Source organism: Marmota marmota, unplaced genomic scaffold, assembly GCF_001458135.2.
Source record: "Marmota marmota marmota unplaced genomic scaffold, marMar, whole genome shotgun sequence".
Lineage (NCBI taxonomy): Eukaryota > Metazoa > Chordata > Mammalia > Rodentia > Sciuridae > Marmota > Marmota marmota.
Window position 1 is genome coordinate 23,493,841 of NW_025999932.1, and position 25,479 is coordinate 23,519,319.

The 25,479-nt window shown below is 42.3% G+C and overlaps 1 protein-coding gene across 1 annotated transcript in view; it reads left to right on the forward strand.

Annotated features, from left to right (window-relative positions):
- Pdx1 (pancreatic and duodenal homeobox 1) overlaps positions 1-1,887 on the forward strand; it is a 7,884-nt gene extending 5,997 nt beyond the window's left edge. Inside the window, exon 5 of the mRNA XM_015483953.2 lies at positions 2-1,887. Coding sequence (XP_015339439.1) covers positions 2-140 — 139 coding nt within the window. The 3' untranslated portion in view covers positions 141-1,887. The remainder of the gene's footprint in view (position 1) is intronic.
- Positions 1,888-25,479: the final 23,592 nt, after the last annotated feature.

Genomic DNA, 25,479 nt, shown 5'->3' on the forward strand with positions numbered 1-25,479 from the left:
TGCCACCTCCGCCACCTCCCGGGGGGGCTGTGCCACCCGCTGCCCCTTCTGTCGCCCGAGAGGGACGCCTGCCGCCCGGTCTTAGCGCGTCGCCGCAGCCCTCCAGCGTCGCGCCTCGGCGGCCGCAAGAACCCCGGTGAGAAGCAAGGGCTGCTCCCTACCCGGCGGCTTCGACCACTCGCAGAGCAGGGGGGAGGGGAGCGGGCCTAGGATCCCGCGAGTGGATAGGGACCCTGGTAGTTGGATGGGGTGGGAACTGTGGGGCCCACCCTAAACCGGAGTGGAGAACCTGTACTTCCAGGCCCCGGTGCCAGGGAGGGCGCCGCAGGGAAGATGCTGACACATCTCCTGGAAGAAGACACTTTAGTTTTTGTAATATTTGGGACCTCTGTCTATTGATGTGCTGTGATGTGATGTGATTGACGGTTTGCGCGACTGCTGCGCACATTCCCTCCGCGCCTCCAGCACTCCTTCCTAGGACCTATTTAGAGAAGCCGACTGGTAAAAAAGTACTCGAAAGTGTACAAATTGGAACGCTCCGCAATATACAGCAGGCAAGCTTGACTGGGTGCCTTAATCTGTCCAGAAACAAAACCAATCTTACTCCGACGACCACTTTTAGAAATAAAAGGAAACGTTTGAGGTTTCAAAGATCCAGTGATATTGTTGTCTATGACATAGAATGAGTCCTCTTCCTCCCTCCTCCTCCTCAAGCCAAATACCTCCTTGGCATACATCCTTCAACCTGCACCTCTTGCCCCTGAAGAAGAGAAAATTTTTTCAAGTCTGTCTGGGCAGCTGCAGGGTTGGAGCGAAAGTACAGTGCAAGCAGAGTCCCTGGGAGCCCCAGTTGGTCCTACGCAGCTGGGATACCCGCGCTGATGACCTCGAGTGGTAAGGGAAAAGAAAGATGGATCCTTGAGAGACCGACCTCTAAACTAAAGATATTTGAAATTTTCTATTTAAGATGTGAATTTAGTTCCTGATCTTAGGGCAGGCAAGCAGGGTGACCTGGTGCACCTTGTAAACAAAACTACTATTCACAGAGCCAGTATGATTTCATATCTTTAGAAATCATGAAAATGTAGGTGACTGGAGTGTTTGAAAAACTGGTTCTTTTATTTAAAGTTTTAACATTTCCTAGGGTTTTTTGTTTGTTTTTACAAACAGTTCTGTAGTTTCCAGCTCAATTCCCCCTTTCAAAATAAGGGTGTTGTGTTCAGGCTGTTTGTGGAAACTGCTTAATAAATATGGATAATACGAGAAGAAATGAAAGTCGATTCTCCTTGCTTTGCTTCAACCCTTTCCTACAGGATGATGATTCCAATTCATTTTGTTATTAGATTTTTTTTTTTTCTGAACTAACCAGGGGAAAGCAGATAATGAAGAAGCATCACACTTGGGTTTTGAGTTGGAGCAGCATATGGGTGGTGGATTTCCTTTTCTGTTTTAAGAGTCCTGTTCTTGAGATGGCTTTGGCCGGCAACAGAGCCCGGGGCATCCAGAGTTGGGATTGCCAGTGGCTAACACTGAATGCGGTCAGAACCAAAGCAGCACACCGAAGGCAGGAATCTGGCTAGTGTCTTGGACCTCTTCTTTCACCAACCTCTTCTTTCCCCTTTACGCACAAGCTACCCTATGGGCTGATGGGCGAGGCTTTTTTCCATGACTCCTTCAAACAAAGTGTTTCTTTGGATAAGTCTCTACCCCCAGAAACCCAATATGAGGAAAGTCTATAAAAGGCAACAATGCCCTGATTTAGTGGGTTTCTAACCTCTAGTGCCACCCTGTTTCTCCGCAGCTCTCCAAGGGCGTTTTATCCCTGCGATGCGCGAGAACGCGCCTGCGCCTCCGGAACGCTCCCACAGAACCCTGCCTGAGGCTCATTTCTTCAGTCACTGCTTTTATTTTCTTTTATAAAGAGAGACGCTGTGCGTTTTTGTTATTTGTTTTTTTGGCGAGAGAAATCATGCCCTTCAGCAAGCGGGGTGGGGGGGAAGCCTCTGAATCAGGGGAACTTTCTCATAATGTGACAGTGCTCTTTCCAGGCGGCCTCTCCACACCCCTTGGGTTCTGGAGTGTGGCAAATTTTCATTAGGGCCTTGGGTCCCTCGAATATTGGCTAATAACCTGGTAAAATTATCCAAATACCAGCTCTGTACCTTGGTTTCCTTATACGTAAGGTGGAGGCAAATATTGTATTACTTCACGGAGTAGCTGTGTGATTTAAACCAAGGAATACAAAAGCGCGAGATTCAGTATCTAGAAAATAGTTATCCCTTCGCAATTATTAGCTTTTGTTTTATGGCCATTATCACCATTTTCGGAAGCAATTATAGGGATGCTGCTGTGGAGTTTGTTTTGCTCTCACCTGCCCAGGAGCTCCTCTCCTTTCGCAAAACCTCGCACACACCGCGATTGGTCTGATCTTCATTTATATATCCACAAATCTTTACTAGAGCATGTCCTATTTAAAGCCCTTCCTCGTAAATAAATTCCTTTGGTTTCCCACAGAAACTTGCTGCCCAGTTTGTGGAGATGCTGAGATTTGTGAGCCAAGGAGTTGTGGGGAGGGGGGCCCTACCTAACCAGATGCGCTCTGCAAGGCTGGAGTCCCAATCTCAAGCCGTGCACTGGAGGTGTGTCTTCTGTGCGCGGGCTCCAGGGTTAGCCAAGGAAGAAGAGGTGCAGACCCCCCAGAGCTGTTTCTTGGACTGCTGATGGAGCGGGTGCTGACGTTTCAAGCGTGCATACTCCAATCGCCCGGTGCTCGGCGAGAGATCACCCGAGCTTTTCCGAAAGCGGATCAAGGCGGCGCTCCGGTTCTAAGGCTCACCGCTGTGTTTGGATCCAGCCCTCCTTACCTATGCTTGGCCTTGATTAAATCACTTCACTCCCCGATGCTTCGTCATTAGAATGGGTTATAATGAGGATGAAATGAAATGACATATTTGAAGAGCTTAGGCGGGGCTTGGCGCAAATTTTCCTGTACACGTGGTGGGATTGGAGGAGATGAGGTGCTGTTGTTACCAGTAGAGACTGGCCTGCCAGGGAGGCCAGCCGAGAGCAAAGCCCAGTGGCCAGACAGGCTTCCAAGATAGTATGAACTCGGGCTCCACCGGAGCAGTGGAAGCGGGGCGAGAACTCGGTCCCTACTCCTCATCGGTGGGACAAGACTCGACCTCAGCGGTTCTAGATGAGGCCCCACAGGACCACCCGCATGCGGCTGGACGTGTGTACCTGGAATTCTGAGCCAACAGGCCAGGGGTCTTGAACTTTGAACCTCCGAGAGGCCAAGATGCTCCCAGCTCCCATCCTGAGTCCACACCACGCTCCCGGGTCTCCCGAGTGAGGCGACATTGAGAAAAACAAACACCAACCAACTGGAAAGACTTCTTTCCGAAAATGAAGTGATCTTCTCCAGGTCCCAGAACCCCAGGGGTGATTGCGGTACCTGCCACCCCTGAGGCTCTGTCGGCAACCTCTGCTGGTCAGGTTCAGAGTGCTGCTTTCATATAAAGAACAGATACCTCCTTGGAAAGCTCCAGGGGTGGAGCGAAGGGCCGAGGCGGAGAAGAGCGCAACTCCCCTGGGGATGCTCAGTCCCCGGTTCCGGTGAGCGCCCGCAGGGCGTCGAGCCCCGGAACCCCGCGGACATCCTTACTATGCTCCCTGCGCCCAGAATTCCAAGAGGGCCTAAACTTGAACTTCCACGCCTCGCCATTCCCCGGAAAGTCTCGGGAACAGAACCACAAGCCCCGTCATTTCTCGAGGCGAAGTACGTTCGCGGTCCAGCGATCTGGGTGCGGATGCGCGCCCAGGCGGGGCCAAGGCTCCTGGTGCGCGCCCCCTGCAGCATCGTACTCCTGGCTCTTTTAAAGCTGCCGAACCCTGGAAAATTCAGCTCAGGTTCCTCACCGCACACACCGTTAAGCAGCAGCAGCTAAAATTGAGAACCCGGATTGAAAACTCCAGAGAGCTCGCCACGATGCAGGCGGAGACAGGAGAGGGACTGACCGCTTGTGAGTTTCCGCATGTCGGTTCTGTCCCCAGCCCTTGTTGGAGACTCCTAGTGTGGGATCACATAGTGCCAAAAATAGTGTATGAGAAACAAATAAAACACTCCTTTTCTTCTGTGATATATTTCTTCCTGTAGATTAGCTATCGGTTACTGAAAGTTCTCATCTTAGCTAAATCCATACCATACTGTAATAATATCTGGGAGTTGGCGGCGATTTCAGGTCCTACCTATTGTTTTAACAGTGTTGATGTCTGTGATCCACTTGTACTCTTGACTCCAGAATTGGAGCCTGAACACATTTAGCAATAATTCCTGGGCTCTTGCTCTGTACCGAGCAGGACTGGAATCCTTCCTGTGGTGCCTCACAAATTTAAGAAATCGGATCACCTCCTCCGTGAGAGTCATCACAGCTGTGGAGGTTAAATTTATTATTGGTTAATTGAGCAGTCATTCGGGTTCTCCAAATGTCTTTTGAAGAACAGGCTGCTTCATTTTCCCAAATTAACTTGACCCCCCTTTGTCTAGTGTTGTGCCCGGGATATGTTCTCCCTCAATTCAATTTGTTCGATGCATTTAAGACTGAAATGTAAGCATTGCCCTGTCCTTTCAAGTAGGTGAAATCTACTTATTCTTATATTTCCATCATCCCCACCATCGATAAATCTCTCTGATCCTGGTGTGTGTGTGTGTGTGTGTGTGTGTGTGTGTACCTATGTACATGTGATTTGTGTCTGAGGGTGAATCTCTCCATCTTTGTGTGTCTAAGTATGCCTGCATGGCCCATATGTGTTTGTGTGCATTTGTGTTTAGGGTGTCTTAGGTGGGTTGTCATGGTGACAATGATCAGGTGTATGTGGGGACCAGAGATGCCTCCTTATATACATTTTTTTCCTCTTAGTGCTGGGGATCAAATCCAGTGCTCTGCCACCAAGTACACCCTCCACCCCCATCATATACTCTTTTTTCCACCGGGCTTCTCCCAAGCATCTTTCTGATTATGATAACTGTCTGCTCTCAACTCTTTTATTGGAACAATGTATGAAGGCAGGAAAAGCTGTCTTTAGAGGGACACCAGATTGAAACTTGGTAAAAGATGATAGATTGCTAAAACACTACCACAAGGAATTCTAAAATCTTTCCTAAGAAAACTTTAGTTACCAATAAGGTATTTCAAGACTTCAACAGCTTCACCTACACAACCTCCTAAAAATGAAGCAGTTAGAAGAGGGACATTCACAGTTCACACTGAATCAACTTTTACTCAAGCCCAACTCTGGCAAGGCACATGTTGAGGCAATAAACCTAATAGGAAATTGAGGCAGGGCAACAAAAAGCAAAGAAACCGAAAATGATGCAGCCTCTCTTTCTGGACAGCTCCAATAGTGGGAAGAGGTCAACAGGAAACTGGGTAGAAAGGGGAGGTCAAGCTCTACAAACAGTGGCTCTGAATAACTTTCAAGAGTGAAAGTAGCTGGCTGATTTAGGTTTCCCAGGTATTTGGGTTATCTAGTGACAGATAAACAGTCAATGCCAGATTCCTATAATAAAGTTATATTTACATATCTATAAGATGGAATGTATGATAAAACTCTTATTCTCTCCCCCCACTCTCTCTCTCCCCTCTCTCCCCCAACCCCCTCCCTTAAAATTTTCTCAGGTTGGGGGTGTAGCCATTGATAGAATCCAACACACCCAAAGCCCTGGGTTGAGTCAACAACACAGCATATCTATCTCAATCTCCCCCATACTTTTTCCTCTCTCCAAATAAGATACGGCTTTTGAAAGCATAGAAAGCTTTACTTTAAGCAATTTTTGTGTGTGGGGGGGGCGCACTGGGGATTGAACCCAGGGCCTTGTGCATGTGAGGCAAGCACTCTACCAAATGAGTTATATGCCCAGCCCTAAGCAATGTTTTATAATTCAACTTCAAGTTGAAATGCCTGGAGTCCTTCCATAAACACAGAGCATGAGGACACCTTAAATATATACCATACCATCAAAATGCATTCAAATGCCTTCAGAATTCCTGAATGCACTATAGAATACACTGACTTTTAACTTCTTGTCATAATCACATGTATACAAAGAATAACCATATTTTGTTGTAATTTATATCATTTGAATAAGTTTTTTTTCCTGAATTGTCAAAATTTTCCTGATTTTAATGGTATGAAATTTTGAAAAATCCTATCTCCTATTTTTACATGCTGTAAAAATTCAGAAGTTTCACACCTCTAGATATGTCTAGAAATGCTGCCAATTTAAAAATGATATATTAGCTGGAACTATTTCCACTTCAGTAGCTCTCAAGGTCCAATAAAATGTGCAAAATAAATCTCTAAAAATGGAAATACTGCATTATTGGATTTGTTGCAATAAATGCATGCACACTTTGATTTTAATTTTGAAAGACGTGATCATAAGTAGAATAGAGCAGATTATTTCTCCTTTGCATGAGTGTGTCTTTCCACAGAGGCGGAGGAAATAAGTGTTAAATAAGGCACAAACCATAATTTATGCTACCTTTTGTCTTGCAACCCAGTGGAAGAGAAAGAGACAGACCCTAGCTATCTATAGTAATTAAATATTGGATTGAGAATATAACTTAATGATAGAGCCCAGGAAAGAAGGAAGGAAGGGAAAAGAAAGAGAAAAAGGAAAGAGGAAGAGAGAGGGAGGAAAGAAGGAAGGGAGGTTGTATCTCAGCACTCTGGGTAGGGATTACCTTCTGGTGTACTATTTACTGTCCTTCTGAACTAGGATGAATAACTTAATCCCTTTGAGCCTGTCTACTCCCCTGGAATTAAGGATAATCCCATCTCATGTGATTGTTGTGAGGATTAAAAAAAACAATGCATGTGAAGAGTATATTCATTGGAAGTAGAGTCCTTTACAAACAAGAGGTCCCTCCAGAAGCTGAGACCTTTCTTGTCTAGATCGGGGACAGCCCTTCACTCAGTGGCCTCAGAGCAACAACAGCCACATGGACTGGGTGTGTGATCTTTTCCCTGGGATTCTAAGGTGCTTCCTCAGGGGAACAGCTAGGTCTTGTCCTGGCTTTTCACAACAGGATTCTGACTGCACATTGGTGCTGACCAGGTATAGGCAAAAATAAATCAACACTGCTGTAAGAAGCACTGAAGCTACATTTCATACAACTGTGATGCCCAATGCACCTGGCTCTGTACCTAAGGCATCTGTGTTTAATCTAATTTAGGAACAGCCTGGTGGCCAAAGAGAGAAGTGGATCTTTGATGAAGTGAAGTTCCTTTAGGGAATCCTTAGGTCCTCAAGAATAAGAAATGGTCACTGGACCTCCTTTTTTAAAAATATTTATTTTTTAGGTGTAGATGGATGCAACACAATGCCTTTATTTTTATGTGGTGATGAGGATCGAACCTGGGTCCCACCCATGCTAGGGGAGCGCTCTACTGCTGAGCCACAATCCCAGCCCCTGGAACTCTTAATAAATCATTTGCTTAGATGTTACTGTATTGGTCAAGTTTGGTTGTGACTAACAGAGATCCTAAATAGCAGTGGCTTCAGAGTACAAAGTTAAATTCTCTCCTACATGGAGGTCTGAAGGTAGGTAATCCAGGACAGGAATGTGGCTCCAGAGTTGTTGGGACCCAGGCTGCTTTGGCTTTCAGATTCTGCTAGCCCCTAATTGTTGTCCTCTCCAGTCCCATGGGGCACTCCACTCACACACATTTTCTAAGTAGCAGGAGGGATGAAACAAGGAAGAGGTATGTCTCTGTCATAGGCAGAATTATAGTACCTAAAAGCCTGAAAGATGTCCATTTGTAATCACTCAAACCTGTGAATATGATCTCTTATTTGACAAAAGGAAATTTACAGATGACATTAGGTTAGGGACCTTAAAATAAGGAGATTATTTTGGGTTATCCCCAGAGACCCTATATATAATCCTAAGCCCTAAAAAGCAAAGAATAAAAAAGAGAGACAAAAGGAAAAGACAAAGATTTTCCAAGTGTGTGTGGAAGGGTGCGGGGGGGTGTCTTGCAGAGCCACCTTGGCCTCTGAGATGAAGAAGCCCACGTGCAAGACCTGGAGAGAGTCCCTTGGAGCAAAGGCCAGCCTGTAAGTGACAATCAGCAAGGAAACCAGGACCTCAGGTCTCCAACCACAAGGACCTAATTCTGTCATGATCTTAATGAGTCAGGAAGCAGATTCTTCTCAGAGTCTTCAGATGATAAGAGCCCAACTAACTAGCAACTTGATTTTGACCTTGTGGATATGGGATAGAGAAATAGAGAAACCTGCTGAGCCAAGAACTTTTGACCCATAGAAACTGAGACAATAGGGTTGGGAATATACCTCAGTAGAATACTTTCCTTGCATGTACTAGGCCCTGGGTTCAATCCCCAGCACCAAAACAAAAAAAAAATAAATAAATAAATAAATAAAAAACCCTGAGACAACAAATTTGTTTTAAACCACTAATTTGTGATGATTTGTTATTGCAACAATAATAAACAAATATAGTCAGTGCCCTTTACTGATGGTCAAAGATGCCATATACACCACCCTACTCATACCTCATGAGCAGAACTTAGTTCTGAAACTAAGTTTTATTTTTTTTTATTTTTTTTAAGAGAGTGAGAGAGAGAGAGAGAGAGAAAGAGAGAGAGAGAATTTTTTTTTTAATATTTATTTTTTAGTTATCGGAGGACACAACATCTCTATTTTGTATGTGGTGCTGAGGATCGAACCCGGGCCGCACGCATGCCAGGCGAGCGCGCTACCGCTTGAGCCACATCCCCAGCCCCTGAAACTAAGTTTTAGAAACAGTTCTGAAACTAATTTTCACATGAAAATACCTAGCTGCATAGCAGGATTGAAAATGAAGTCTTTATTCATAGTGACCATTTCTCTAATTAAAAATGGAGGAAGGTACATCACAAAAAGAAGAGTCAAATGGATACTGGTGACAACTAGCAATCTCCACTACTGTTACCAAGAGTCTACATTTTTTTAAATTGTCAAAATAATTCGGTATTTTCTGAAAACCACAAATGAAAAATCTCATTTGTTATTATGGAATAGCCCATAGAGGGGACCCATGTCCTGGAATGTAATGCTAGAAGGAAGTTTATTCAGACAAACATGTGTGCTTGCTTTCATCTAACAATGGGCACCATACAGCCCAGCCCATTGTTTGCCTAGGCTATCAGAAAGCTCAGAACTAAAATTAGTATTCAACTAACATTCAACTCTGTATTCATCCTGGCATAGGATATTGAGGAAGGCTGAGATTTTTAATCAGAAAAATTGGCTTCCAGTTCTGCATTTACCATTCATCACCTTCTGAATAGGGCAAATGACTTAGTGTCTTTGAGCCTCTGTTTACTCAACTGGGGGAAATACCCACCTCGAAGAACGGTTGTGAAGATTAAATAAAATAATATAAATTAAAGGTAATTCCTGAGATGGAAAATTACTCCAAACATTATATATAACACTGTATTGCCCCTTCTTTTAAGGAGTAGATAGATGAAATGATAGGTAGAAAGGGGACCAATAGGAACAGGAAAAGAAACTAACTTTGAAACTAAGAAGCTCCGTGAACAACCTCACCTTTATTCTCCAAGCCTGTTTTCCTTCAGACACACATTCTTAAAAAGCCCTTGTATCTTAGAGTACTGTGAGTCTCGATGATTAATGCCTACATGCATTGATAGCTTACACAACATATTTTTTAGACTAAATAAAGCCAAGGGAAAATACTGTTGGTGACTTATGGATATATTCCAAACCTACCTATTAACCAGGTGACATCAACCTAGAGGTCCTGAAAGAACCAGATCACGGTGACCCGCCCTGTGCTCCATGATTAAGAGAACTGAGTTCACCCAGTTACACACTTCTCATGTTCTCTCTTCACAAAGATTCCTTTAAAAATAAGAGTCCAGGGGCTGAGGTTGTGGCATCTCAGCGGTAGAGCGCTCGCCTTGTACGTGCGAGACCCTGGGTTAGATCCTCAGCACCACATACAAATAAATGAATAAAATAAAGGTATAAAAAAGAAAAAAAAATAAGAGTCCAAGACCCCAAAAGTACGCCTTACTCTCAAGTACCTGCTCTTGTCCCTTTGAGTGTCTATCCTGCTTTATTGCTTGCTCTCTTGAATAAATCTTCTTGCTTTCCTACATAAATCTGTGTGTCTTTTTTTTTTTAAACACATTCTGAAATTCCTTTCAGTGGCAAAAGTCAAGAGCTGGGGTTGTGGCTCAGTGGTACAGTGCTTGCCTAGCATGTGAGGCACAGGGTTCATTTCTCAGCACAACATAGAAATAAGTGAATAAAATAAAGGCCTATCAGCAATTAAAAATATATACTAATTAAAAAAAAAAGAACCTGCTGGGCTGGGGTTGTAGCTCAGGGGTAGAATACTTTCCTAGCACATGTGAGACACCGGGTTCAATCCTCAGCACCACATAAAATTAAAATAAAGGTATTGTGTCCATCCACAATGAACTGAGGTCCCCTTCTGCCTTCTGGTGAATTTCCTCAGACCCCTATCTGGTGATAATTTTTGGCGATGGAAAAAATCACTCAGTATTACTGCCGCAGTCTGGCTGGGCACAAATCACGAGCCACTGAAGCAGGAACAAACTTTATTTTTAAACTGCAGGAAAACACTTCACACAGCTCCCAGGGAATCCTCCCGAACGCCACGAGGCTTCTCCAGGAACCCCCAGCCGGAAATATCTCTCTCGGAAATCCCTCCTCCTGCACTTCCCCAACCAATGGGAACTCTCGGGGAATCCCCGGAAATCCCCACGAGAACTCCAAAATAGTGCGAGAACTCAAAAGTTGCGGCAGAGGCGGATAGTAATGCCTCGCCTGTCAATCAATACTGTTGGCAAAATGCCAGGGGCCATACAGACTCGGCGGTGGCTCTCAGCACTAAACACTGCTAATGCTCCCACAGCTCTACCCAACATCCAGAAAGATGATGGCCAGACAGAGAAAGTGGATTTGGCCATGCAACTACCTCTGTCAGAACCAGACCCAACTATGACAGGAGGAATGGTCTCTCTTCTTTCTATCTTCCAGATCACATGAATGCATCTCATTGGCAGAACCCTCATTTCATCAAGAAGACTTGCTAAAACATCTGGAAAGTATAGCAAGTACACTCCACTTTCCAGCTAATTAGTTCCAGCTAATGCCATCTGGGGGAGAATATAGTTGGAGTATAAAATAGAGGATGAGGGTTGATCAGTAACCTATAGTGCACTTCCATATCCCGAGCCCCAAACACAGTGGCCTAAGAAGCAGAAAGTCTTCATGATAGACTTTTGAATGAACTGATGAATGTCCAAATTAATTAATTACCCATCAGTGAGCACAGACTATCATTATGGGCCCTCCTGAGCTGGGGAGGCAAAGGTGAATAAGTAGTAGACATATTTCCTAAAAGCAAAATCAGGGGTGGGGGTTGCTGAGTTGTGAAGGGGGTTGCTGAGTTGTGAAGGTATGGGATACAAATGTAAATTCTAAGGTTCCCGCTATTGTGTACGGATCCTGAGTCTTCTGCTCTGTCATGAAAGGAAATAAGCAAATACAGAATTCATTTCAGACCTTAACCTATTCAACCTGTTTTGAAAATATAACCAGTTTCCCCTGGAGATCATGAGGTTGATTTTCCAAAGCTGTCCCTATAGTTAATTCTGGAAATTATATATAAATCAGCTACAGTCTATATTCCATTTCCCCTTTTTATTATTGCATTATAATTACACATAATAGGGGGCTTTGTTGTTACCTATTGGTACATGCATACACTATAACAGTATAATTCGGTCAATTTTATTTCCCAGTACCTCCCTCTTTATTCTTGAAAATAGTCACAACTAAAAAGAAAGAAAGAAAGAAAGAAAGAAAAAACAGAAAAGAAAAGAAAATAGTCACATGGTGCTGCATGCCTTTAATCCCAGCCACTCAGGAGGCTGAAGCAGGAGGATTGTGAGTTCAAAGCCAGCCTCAGCAAAAGTGAGGCACCAAGCAACTCAGCGAAACCCTGTCTTTAAATAAAATACAAAATAGGCTTGGGGTTATAGCTCAGTGGCCAAATGCCCCGAGTTCAATCCCCAGTACAAGAAAAAAAATGAAAGAAAGAAAATAGTCAAATAGTCACAATTAAGGCTGTATTCTCAGGTAGACTCTACGGCTTAATCTTGAACTTTATTTGATGTTAGAGGTTCAATAAAATTCCATGTGATATTTATTTATACAAAATGTCAACTATAAAACCACATACCTGTCAATCCTCAGTGATGAGAAAAAGTAGACACCAGAAATCGGAACTCAGAAGGTCAGCTCAATGTTGGACTGGGAATGTAGCTCATTGGTGAACTGCATGCTTAGCCTTCACAGGGCCCTGTATTTGATCCCCAGCAACACACACACACACACACACACACACACACACAAAATCTTGTGCTTCTTAAAAGAGTTGCTTTATAATTGAAACAAAACCTAGACTAAACTATAACAAAATATTGATAGGAGTTAACTCTAGAGAATGAAGCTGGCTATTCTTTTCAATTTACTTTATGTTCTTTGGCATTGTTTGTTTGACAATGGGAATTCACTAATATTTTTTAAATTAAAAATTAACTCTTAAAAAATTCTGAGACAGAATCTCACTAAGTTGCTCAGGCTGACCTTGAACTTGCGATCCTCCTGCCTCAGCCTCCCAAGTAGATGGGATCACAGGCATGTGCCACTATGCCCAGCAAAATTAAGCTTTTTATATATTATCAATGGTTGACTCCAAGTAGAAGGATTAGTTTTTTTTTTTTACTTAAACCTTACTTTATGTTGAGAAAACTAGACCTTATTTAAAACAACATTGACCAAATTGTCAGTTTTCCCACAAGAACTGCAACAAGTATCTCAAGTTACAATTAGGTCTTTTCTTAGAAGTCTATAAACCTTTCTTCACTTCATTAATCATTGGCCAAACTGAAGAGACTCAGCATCCAGAAATAATGACCTGGGGTCAAACTGCACAGAACTTGGGGAGGCTGTCTGATTTAGAATGCCCTCAGGCCTCACAGTTCAAAGTCAGATTGGGAAGAAATGGAAGTCTTCCTAGGGTGTGGAGTGAGGAGACGGTAAGATACCACTTCATCTTTTCTGGCTATCAGAACCTGGCTAAATAGTACCAACTACTGCCAAGCAAATTGCCTTTGATAAGGAATTATTCATATGCTTTGATTCCTTATTGTGATTTTTTGTTTGTTTTTATTCCATAAACTTGTATGGACTACTTACTATTCACCAAACACTGTGCTCATTCCTGAGGATAAAAAAAAAAAAAAGGCAAAAAACATGTATAGGCTTCCTGCCTTCAAGAAGTCCAATGTCAAAAGCAAGAATCAGACAGGTAAATGAAGATGAACGGCAGATAAATGACAAAACAGTGTAATAAGTCATACAAAGTGCTCAAGAAATACAGACGAAGGAGACATCAAGGCTTGGGGTTTGGGGAATCTCAGCAGAGTCTTTCTTGAAGTAGGCAAACTGCAATGATTAATGAACTGAAGAAAGGTTTACAGACTTCTAAAAGGAGACCTAGTTGTAACTTGAGACACTTGAGGAAACCAAGGCAAAGACCCGACTTTGAGAAGAGCACAGAGAAAGGATGTCTATAAACTCCTGTGTTGGCTTTCTTTTGTTGCTGTCAAATTACCACAAACTTAGTGACATAAAACAACACAGGGAGATTTAACAACAAAAGACCAGGTGGAAGGAAAGGGCCAGGAGCCAAGAAATGCAGGTGACCTCTAGAAGTTGGAAGAGGTAAGGAAATGGATTCTGCCTAAAACCTCTAGAAGAGACACAGCCCAACCACCACCTTAACTTCAGACTTCTGACCTCCAGAACTGTAAGAGAATAAACTGGGTCATTTTAATCTGTGAAAATATTAAAATAGTTGTGGCTTGAGGTGGATTGCTAGCTAGTAATAGATAATAAGAATAAACTTGGTAACTGCTATAAAAATAACCTAAAATATAACTACCATATTCCACCAATAGGAAAAACAGGTGGTATTGGCTCGGGGACTGGGTGGCAGGCAGTCATTGGGAAAGCTCAGAGTGACTCCAGAATTAAGTGAGGAATATTTTGGGGAGCGGGAAGTAAGAAAACATATTTGTGTTAGAGAAATGAAAATCAAAACTATTCTGAACTCGGCATGGTGGCACACACCTGTAATCCCAGCTACTGCATAGAGTTCAAAGCCAGAAGCGGAGCACAACAGACACTAGTATGGCAATTTGTAAATCAATGGATGTGTAACTGATGTGATTCTGCAATCTGTGTATGGGGTGAAGGTGGGAGTTCATAACCCACTTGAATCAAAGTGTCGAATATGATATGTCAAGAAATTTGTAATGTTTTGAACAACCCACAATAAAAAATAAAAAAATTTAAAAATAAATAAATAAATAAATAAATAAATCTAAAAAAAAATAAATAAAAATAGAGGAAAAATTCAAAAAAAAAAGTAGAATAGATGATTATCGAATTAAGTGTTTCATTAAAATCTAATTCTGCTAAATCTGCCTACTATGGTTTACATCTTATCATATTTTTATTTATTATGGGGAAGTATATTCTGGACCATGTAATAAATTACCTATTTGTAGCCATCACTATCAAGTTACTGTTCTTTTAAATTAAAACAAGAACTTTTGTTAGAAACTCACAAAACCCAGATAGCAAAGTTTAAGAAATTTATATCATCACAGAGACTTCCAGAAAATTTCTTTAAATAACAATCATAAAATTGCAGATGGAAAGAATGTATAATAAGATTCAGGAAATTTCAATTTTAATAACAGAATAAAGAAAGCACTGTCCCTTGCCTGTAATTTAATAAAGAAAGTTTTCCTTGGATCATAAAATATAAAATTATAGCCTCAGAGGCTTCCCAATGACAGCTAACACTAAGATTAAATGAGTTTTAGAATTAAACATCACAATGTGTTATACTGTAGATACATTTCTATAAATAATAGCTATAAAACCAAGTCAGTGTATTCTAAAATTTTTACCACTAGAGGCTAAGGAGAAGCTGGAGGCAAACTAAATCAATAAAAAAAAAAAAAAAAGAGTTCAAAGCCAGACTCAGCAAAGGCGAGGTGCTAAGCAACTCAGTGAGACCCTGTCTCTAAATAAAATACAGAAAAGGGCTGGGGATGGCTCAGTGGTCCAGTGCCCCTGAGTTCAATCCCAGGTACCCTCCCCCCCAGCTCCCAAACAACTACACTACCAAAAAACAACCCTCTCTCTAGTCAGAATGGCAAGTATCAAGAATATAAGCAACAATAAGTATCGGCAAGGATGTGGGGAAAAAAAAGGTACACTCATGCATTGCTGGTGGCACTGAAATGGGTGCAACCACTATGGAAAGCAGTCTGGAGATTCCTCAGAAAAAATGGAATGGACCCACCACTTGACCCGGCTATCCCACTCCTCAGTTAATACCGAAAGAACTTAAAAGCAGCATACTACAGTGACACAGCCACATCAATGTTTATAGCAGCTCAATTCACAATAGCTTTAACTATGGAACCAACCTAGGTGCCCTTCAACAGATGAATGGATAAAGAAAATGTGGTATATATACACAATGGAATATTACTCAGCCTTAAAGAACAATGAAATTATGGGATTTGCCAGTAAATGAATAGAACTGGAGAATATCATGCTAAGCAAAATAAGCCATCCCCAAAAAACCAAAGGCCCAATGTTTTCTCTGATATGCGAATGCTAATTCCCAATAAGGGAGTGGCTATAGTTGCTTTGGATTAGACAGAGAGGAGTGAAGGGAGGGGAGGGGACGTTGTAGAAGACAATGAAATGAATCAGACAGTATTACCCTAGGTGCATATGAGATTACGTGACCGATGTGATTCTGCATCGTGTACAACCAGAAGGATGAGACATTATACTCTATTTATGTATCATGTGTCAGAATGCATTCTACTGCCATGTATAACTAATTAGAACAAAGTTAAAAAGAACAGGAAAAAAAGAAAATATATTTGCTGTGTATTGGCAGGAATGTGGCAACACTGTCAATGAGGTAATATGGAAAATAGGACATGTTCGTAAAACAGTCATAATCTAGCTGAGGAGATCTCTAGGCAGGGAATTAAAATGTCACCCCGCTTCTTTTAGCTGCCTATATAAAATATGAAAGGATAAAGATGAACTAAATTTTTTATTACAGTATTCCGTTTTTAACTAAAATTAAAGGGAAATGGAGAAGCCTCAGCAAGAACTGGTCCAGCAGAAGATTCTCAGGGTGAGAAAAGATTTCTGAGGGCCTGGGAATGCAGCTCAGCTCCAGCACTTGCCTGCATGCATGAAGCCCTGGGTTCCATCTCCAGTATTGTAAAGAAGGAAGAAAGGGAGGAAAAGGAAGGGGAAAGACTTCTAAGCAAAGATTAAGACGAAGACTCTGTCAAAAAAAAAAAATGAAGTCAAATGTATGACTCTATAGTCCCTTTTTAAGACCTTAAAATCTTAAGGGCATTTTTACACAAGAGCTTTGTGAGATGCTCAAGATAGAACAGGGTTTATCATGAACAGCTTTGTGGGCACAGCTTTATCTAATGGAATGAGTTTGTTGTTGTTATTATTATTTTTGTTGTTGTTGTAGATGGACAGAATGCCTTTATTTTATTTGTTTATTTTTATGTGGTGCTGAGGAGCAAACCCAGCACCTCACACATGCTAGGCAAGTGCTCTGCCACTTAGCTACATCCCCAGCCCTAATGGAATGAGTTTTATAAATTGATACATAAGAAACCTACAAATCTTTTAAAGGAATTACATTAACTTGGACTGAAAAGAAAAGAGATAGTAAAAAATTAAATGAGGTTCCCCAAACTTCTAAAGGCAGAAAGCAGGCTTACAAGTGCAAATCAGGGTATTTTTTATGGAAAAAAAAAAAAAAGTGACTCAGAGAATTTGAACAAAGTCCTGCAAGATGGGGGGAGAGTTCCAGATAGTCATTCCCATGAACACTTGACTTGAATAGATATCATATTTAATATAAACCAATGACAGCTGTGTCATATCCAGTTTTTCCATGGTGTTGGTGATCAGACCCAGGGCCTCATACATGCTAGGCAAGTGCTCTATCACTGAGCTACACCCCTAGCCTCTTCCCTACTTTAGAACAACAATATTTCCAGTGGCAATCCTGTATCTATAGCATCATATTTTGGGTTTATTTGAGAGAAGAGTGGCAGAAAACTTGTCTTTTTATTTCATATTTCATATTTCTTCAGATCAAGAGGAACCATTTCCAAGGACCCTAACTCAAGGACCCTGATCTGCCCCTGGACTTGATTTAGTTTCAGAGATCCTGGACCCTGAATTTTTTAATAAAAATCATATTTTGGCAGCGAGAGAAGTTGAATGTGGGAAAATGTAAATAATTTGTATGTATGGGGCCTCCTTTGACAGTCTGAAAGCATGGCTCTACCTATTGTTTGCTATTTATCCCATTGAGAGGTAGATTTATGTCCCCTCTTTTGAATCTGGAGGGCTTGTCACTGCTACCATCAATTGACAGTCATAATAGAAATAGCACTATGTGATTTCTGAAGCTAGATCTTAATAGTCCATATGACTTCCACCCTCCTTTCTAGATATTCTTTCTTGGAACTCTGAACCACAGCATAAGAAATCTTATCACCCTGAGGAAGCCCAAGGCAGGAAGAAGAGCTCTGGTTAATAATCCCAAATGAGCTCAGCCTGTGACTCATTTCAGTCCAGGTACACAATATATGAGTTATAACCAAAAAAACTCCAGATGCTTTAGACCCAGCCAGTCAAGTCTTCCTAAATGAGGTTCCAGGTATTGTAAAGTGAAGACAAGTCATTCTTGCTATACTCTGAATTCCAGTCCTATAGAATCGAAGGAGGTGGCTGTTGTGTGACATTAATTTTTTTTTGTCCTCACATAACAATGCCTAACAGAAACACTGCTTTACTGCTTTCCCCCCATGACTGCTATAAAAAATTATCACAAATTTGGAGGCTTAAAATGACAGAAATTTATTCTCTCACATTTCTGGAGTTCAGAAGTACAAAATTGGTATTATTATGCCATATTCCTTGGGGAACATTCGCTCATTGCTTCTTCCAGTTGCTGGTGGGGTCTGGTACTTTTGGTGTGTGGCTGCATCACTTTAAATGTCATCTTCAAGGACAACATGTACTAATCTCTCTGATTCTTTGTTGGGGGAACAGGGGAATTTCCCTCTGCCTCTCCCTCGCTCCTACTGAATATTGAATTCAGGGTTTCTGCTGGGCTAGGCAAGTGCCCCACCACTGAACTATATCCCCAGCTCCCTCTAACTCTCTTTAATAATACTATTTGCGATGGCACTTAGCACCCACATGAATAATTCAGGATAATCTCCCCTTCTAGGATCCTTAATTTAATTATATCTGCAAAGACTTTTTTTGGGGGGGTTCTGATTATTTGTCATATGAAGTAACATTTACAGGTTCCAGAAATAAGGGCATGGATATCATTTGAGTAGCCATTTATCTGCCTATCTTGCCTTTGCATTTTTTGATATATGAGGCAAGAGGAACAAGCTTTCCCCGGGCCAGTATATAACTCTGAAAAAAGCAGCTTTAGTGGTCATATAATGATTTAATGAATACATGTACAATAATTTGGTTACCCCAAAACCATAGTTGAATACTTATTTCCAACTTCCCATTTCTAAATATTTTCTTGACCTAGATTCTAGATGTTTAAGAGAGTGGGAACATTTGAAGATTTGTAAATATATTGCCAAATTGCCATTTAAAATATATTTATTTACTACCTCATTGTCATTGCAGGGGTGACTCTTTCATCATACCATCACCATTATTAAGCACTGGGTTTTAAAAATTTTTGTGAGTCAGATGTGGTCACACAAGCCTGTAATTCTAGTAACTGAGGCTGAGGCAGGAGGATCACAAGTTTGAAAACAGCCTGGGCACTTCAATGAGACCCTATCTCAAAATAAGAAATAAAAAAGGGCTAGGCATAAAGCTGAGTGGTAGAAAAACTCTGGATTCAATCCCTAGTGTGTGGTGTGTGGCTGTGTACCTCAACAACAACAACAACAACTGTGGGAGGCCAAGCTTATGGGTGACTGAGTTACACTCCCCAGCTGGGTGCTGAGGCGCTCAGTCACAGAAATGGGTGTGTCTTGCTACAGCCCCATGGGTGAAGCTATGCTCACCTGTTCCTTTGTAATATAACCCCTTGCCCTGTTTAGGATAGAATCTTCCATGGAAGTGCCTTGTGTGTGTCCCCTCCTCTTACTGTGCCCTTGGGTGTGGCCTACCCAGGTGTCAGTCAACCTGCTGACAGTGGACATCATGAAGATAGACTCAGCCCCCTGAAACCTGACCCCTTGCCTCATTTGAATAGCTTCTCCTCAATAAAAGGGGTCAGCGCCTGTGCTCTCGCTCTCTCTCTTTCTGCCGACCCTTAAGGTCAGAGGAGCCGTCACAGCAACCCCAAAGAAAAAGGTATTTGTGTCTCTTGTGTGGTTATTTCGTGCAGCCCAGTTAGCCCAGTTTAACTAGAGTGACCCCTGAGCCTTTTAGTCGTGAGAACAGAAACCCGGCAAACAACAACAAAATTACAATGGAAAAAATTTTTCAAGTACAATGAGATATGTGTAAAAAGTATCTTCCCACCAGAATTAATCTCACCAAGAACAAAGATTTTCATTCATGATGTTTACTGCTATCTTTTCCCAGCACCTAGCGCATGGTAAACATTCAAAACAAATTGTTAAATAAGTAAAATTCTGGTATTATCCATATTCATAAAGTGCAATACACATTAATAAGAATCAATTGGATTTATATGTAATGACCTAGGAAACTGCCCACAATATATCAATACAGTGATAAAAGCAAATGATGAACTATGACTTCGCTTTTATTTTTATTTTTTTTAAGACTAGAAAAAGAAGCCGGTTTTGTAGCACACACCTGTAATTGCAGAGACTCAGGAAGCTGAGACAAGAGGATCACAAGTTCGAGGCCAGCCTGGGCAATTCAATGAGACCCTCTCAACATAAAAAATAAAAAGTTCTGGGGATATAGCTCATAGGTAGAGCCCCAATCCCCACCACCGCCCAGGTTCAGTCCCAGATACAAGAAAGAGCAGGTAGAAAGAAAGGAAAGAAGGAAGAAGAAAGAAAAAGGAAAGGAAGAACAAGGTTTTATATGTTCCTGTAAACACACACACACACACACACACACACACACGAATTCTTAGACTGATTTGAACCATGGTAATATTAGTATCCCAAAGCAATGGAATTGAAAGGCTGAAGGGTAAATTAGTAACATTTTTTTTTCTTTTTACAATTCTGCATTGTTGAAATTTGTGGGAAGGAAATGTTCCTGCCAGCCCTTAATTTGCTTTAATAAAAGCTCAAACCAAACCAGAGTACCAGAAAATCAGACATGTTGGAATTCTTTTCTCACCCATTAGGAAAAAGCATTCTGGATCGCTCTTAGGTATTTTTTTACATTATTAATTTGTTGTCTTTTTTTTTTTTTTTAAGTGTTGAACATTGGTAAATTTCGCTCCCCCCGCCCCCCCCCCTTCCCTTAGTTTGCTCTGCGCGGTCCCTTCCTGTAGATATCTCTGCCGTCGAGCCTGAGCCTGCGAACTCTGCAACCCCTTATCTCTCCACAGACCCCGCCGGTCTGGCAGGCGCTGCTTCTGTGGGCAGCTACCGTGCGCTCCACCTTTGCCACCTCCCGCACTGCTGGGAACCGAGAAGGATGTGGTTTAGAGACACCGAGGCCCAAGTGCCTTGTTCTGGCTTCCTTGTTTCCGGAATGTAGCTTGAAGTGCAAGACCCATTCCCAATTCTAGAAGAATCGCACAAGGAAGGGGGCTTGCGTGCAGGGCGTGGGAGCGACAGTAGAAGTCTAACTGTTGGAGAAACTCCAAGCAAGGCCTCTCTGCCACTATTAATATTAACTTTGATTAAGAACTGGCTTTTCTGTCCCCGGGGCTTCACAGAGCAGGAAGTGAAGGCCAGTAGTAAGGGGGAGAGAATTGGCAGGGAAAGAGGACCTTGAGTAAATTATTTAGCTGGGACAGGGAATTAAAAGTCCACCCTCCTTCCTCCCCGACAAACCCAAAGTGGGCCTAGGTTGGGAAGAGGAGAAATGAGATTTCCTAACACCCAGCAGATGATTGGAGCTGGGTTTTGGTTTGTTTTTTAGTCTCGCTGTTTTCCAGGCTGGCTGGAACCTCAGGGCTCCAGGGATCCACCCATCTCCGCTCAGGAGGAGCTGGGACTTCAGGTGTGCGCCTCCACGTCGGGCTTGGAGCTGGTGAGGGGCAAACCAGAGAGGCGGTCCTTTGAGTTGAGACTGAACCGGGCTTTGGGCCGCCACCCGGCTCTGGGGCAGATGGCTTCTGCCCAGGTCCAGAGGAGTGCACTTTCTGGTGGCTGCAAAGAGAAGGAACTAGGGGAAGTACCACGGCGCGGTCAGGAAAGGCGGAAACGTGCAGGTTCGTGCGCACACTCTGCGAGGCAGCATGCCCTAGGGCTGACCCCTAACAGATGCCCTCAGTCAGGGAAGCAATTGAGGGGGCGGGAAGGGGCCACTCGGAAGGGCTGAGACCTTCGGCGTCGGGGCTCTCTATCCGCCCAGGCCCGGGCTGTTCCGCCCGCTCAGCTGGAACGGCAGCGCCGCCTGCCGGGCGCTTAGCGTTCGTGCGGCAGCGGAGCCGGAGCAACCTTCTGGGTGCCGGGAGGCCGCGGGCGGAGGCAGCCTTGAGTGGGCTGCACACGCCAGCATTCCGGGCTTCCCCCTTCAAAATAAACTCCCTCGGGCGTGGCCACCGCGATCACTGACCTGGAGCTCTCAGCTCCAAATGCTCCAAACCCTCCAGGAGCTTCTAGCCGGGTCCCAGGTTTCCGGCATCTCCGTGCCTTTAAAAATCCCGACCTGTTTGATTCTAATGAGAAAAGGCTATCGCTGGAGCCCAACTGTTCCGAGCAGAAAAGCCAAGCGCTTGAAATCCCGAGGCCAGGCTTCCGATCCGCAGGGCAGGCGCTGCACGGTTTGGAGGCCTCGCCACCCGGACCTTGCCTGCACCACGCCCAGCTCCTGCCGTGGCCCGCGTTCCGACTCCTCCCGGAGACGCCTTGGATTCCCTAGGGTGCCCCCAGGTCATGGCGGAGACGCACCCAGGGCTGGCGGCTGGATTCCCGCGACCAGAACGCAACGTTCTGGGCCGAGGCGGAGACCTCTGCGGCCCAGGTGGGCGAGAAAGGGGGGGACACCCTCGCCCAGGCGTCCCCAGAAATCGGGGCGACACTGGGGGCTTGGACGACGCTCTGGGTGGCCTTGGGGAGGGTCGAGGAGTCTGAGCCCCCTGGTGTGCGGACAGCGAGCCCTGCAGGTCCATCCCGACCGCAGGGAAAGGGGCGAGGCTGCAGCTATCTGAGCCATACTCTCTGTAATGGCTGGGTCCGCGCACAGATGCCGATTTGAACAGCTGGATAATTTAAGCATGAATAAATAACAAGCTTTCTTCCATTTTTTTTTTTTTTCTGCCTGAACCATTCAGACCCAAATTTAAACACTAGTTTCTCTGAGGTTCGGGTGAGGGGGAAGGAATAAACGAAAAGTTCTGTCTGAAGAAACTTTCTTGCCTGTTTTGTCTGGCTTTAGAATTTCAAAGGTAGCATCTGGCTTTTATTTGATAATAACAAATGCAAATAAAAATTTACTCCTTGAACTGCTTTGGAAGGCATGATCGTTGGGTAAACAGCTTTGTTCTGCGTTCTGGCACCCAAGAGGAGCAATCATAACATTGGATATATACTCAATACTAGCCCTGGAAATGGAGAAATAAATGTTGATTGTTGAGGTGGTGTTGTTTTTTCTTTTTCTTTTCTTTTTTCTTTCTTTCTTTTTCTTTTCTTTTCTTTTTTTTTTAGAGAGAGAGGCTTGTCATTTTGCCCAAGACTTATCATTTTTCAGTTAGAAGTATCTGAGTACATGTGCCATGTATGTATATTATTAATAGATTGCTGACAGTGATGTGGCTACATACAATTCATAGGTAAGGTGAAATGATAACAGGAAAATAATTGCAGGAATTTGGATTTCTGAAATATACATTTCTTTTAGTAAAGTGGTTTTAGGGAAAATATTTTTATCTTCTATGCTTTTTAAGTATTTATTGGGTTGTTGATGAACACATGTAGTATCTTTATTTTTTTATGTAGTGCCGAGGATCTCACACATGTGAGGCAAGCACTTTACCACTGAGCTACAGCCTCAACCCCTCTTTTATGTTTTTACTCCAGTTTTTTTGTTCTGCATGCCCTATGCTGCTATTTATTGGATAGTGGTCTCTGGTTCTGGCTTCCTGAGGTCATTCTTCTGTTTGTTTTTGGCAACACAAATATACCCTAACATAATTCTGTCTAGGAAACTGGAGCTTGGATGGGGCAAGCACTGAAAATAGCACATAGTTCTATTGGATTTTTGTTGTGTTGTTTTAAAACATTAGATACACAAAGTAAAAGAACAGTATACTAAGTTGTCTCTCATGAATAGAAGACAGATCCTGCCCAGGTCACTTTTCCCAACTCCTAATCTGTGGCTAAGTATTTAATCCTTGTTGCTGATTCTACTAATCATCAATAAGTTAAAATTATTTAAGTGCCCCCCACACAACATGTCATTGTATGTTTGTTTGTACTACAATGACTAGCTTCTACATTGTTTTTCATTGTTTGCTTTCCTGAGGTTGGAGAGGAATTTATCAACTACCACTTGTATAAAACCTATTATTGTCATACTGCAGATACAAAGTGTTATGATAATGGACTGTCAACCCTGAATGTTCTGAGATAACACATGAATAATTAGAGGATTTTTTTTCTACAAGTTAATTCTCAAATATAACAATGCATGAAATGCTTAGAGTTCCTATTTACCAATGAAATGTTAGACACATAAAACAAACAGGGGACCTGAATATTATTTTTAAGTAAATGTGTGCATGTGAAAGGATGGTTTAGTAATCATTTCATCTCAGGGAAATCTTTGTATCAAAATTGATAGTATTTTGGTTTATAGATTAGATCTCTAAGATCTGGTAGAAAGAAGAACAAACTGGTCATTTAACTTTGGGGCTTGATAACTTACTTGATGTTATCTATATCTATGATGGTTAATGACAAATTCCAGTTTGGAAACACCGTTGTTAAAACAAATGTAATGTTTGGATACTAGAGACATAGGAGCAGAAGGTCACCTATGCACTTGCCCCTACCTTCTTTGACTGATTCCTCCAAGATGAATATTAAAGCAAATGTTGGTATAATCTCTAGAATGAACAAATCCTATTTTTGTTAGAATTTGAGAGATTTTGTTTTAGATCTAATTTCATAACTTGCAAGAACATCAGGATATATATCTTATATATAATCAATATATATCATATTATATATAATCCATATATAGTATTTATGTTTCATACTGTGATATGTATTATATATAACATAATATATATGTTTATATACATATATATGTGTGTGTGCATGCATAGATAGATAGATAGATATAAAATCTCCTCTGATTTGTAACAAAGAAGACATTGAGTGATTGTTTTGGCAAGTATCATTCAGCTAATTCCACAGCTGTCACTAAAATCTGCTTGGTTTCCTAAAATCATAGTGCACCCTCTTTAAGAAGAAGAGCAAGAGGAAAAAGGAATATAAGATTTAAAGGGGTCAGAAGTTCATATAGTCCAGGTGTAATTTAAGATGATAATTTAGTGTTTTAAATACTTAATCTACATAATTTAGATATGAATGGGAGTTTTCTTTTGGGCGGGGTACTAGGGATTGAACTCGGTGCACTCAACCACTGAGCCATGTCCCCAACCCATTTTTGTATTTTATTTAGAGACAGGGTCTCACTGAGTTGCTTTGCACCTGGCTGTTCTGAGGCTGACACTGAACCAATGATCTTCCTGTCTCAGCCTCCAGGAGCCACTGGGATTACAGGAATGGGGGTTTTCTTTATCCTCCAAAGAAAAATTATTTAATACAAGACATGCTACTACAATAGGAATGAGAGGGAAATCATGAGGACTAAAGTCAAATGTTTGCCTTACATGACTTCTAGGGATGAATCAGCCTTAGAGAATGAAAATGATAGGAGGCTCTTGGAATAGCTACTGGAAGAATACATTGTTAATATGGAGAGGTTGTGATGCAAATTGTTTCAAAATTAAGAAAATTCTAATGCCATCAGTTAGAGATTTGCCTCTCTGCTCCTTTCTGGCTAAAAAAAAAAAAAAATGTACTAATCAATTATAAGGGGTTCCTAACAAC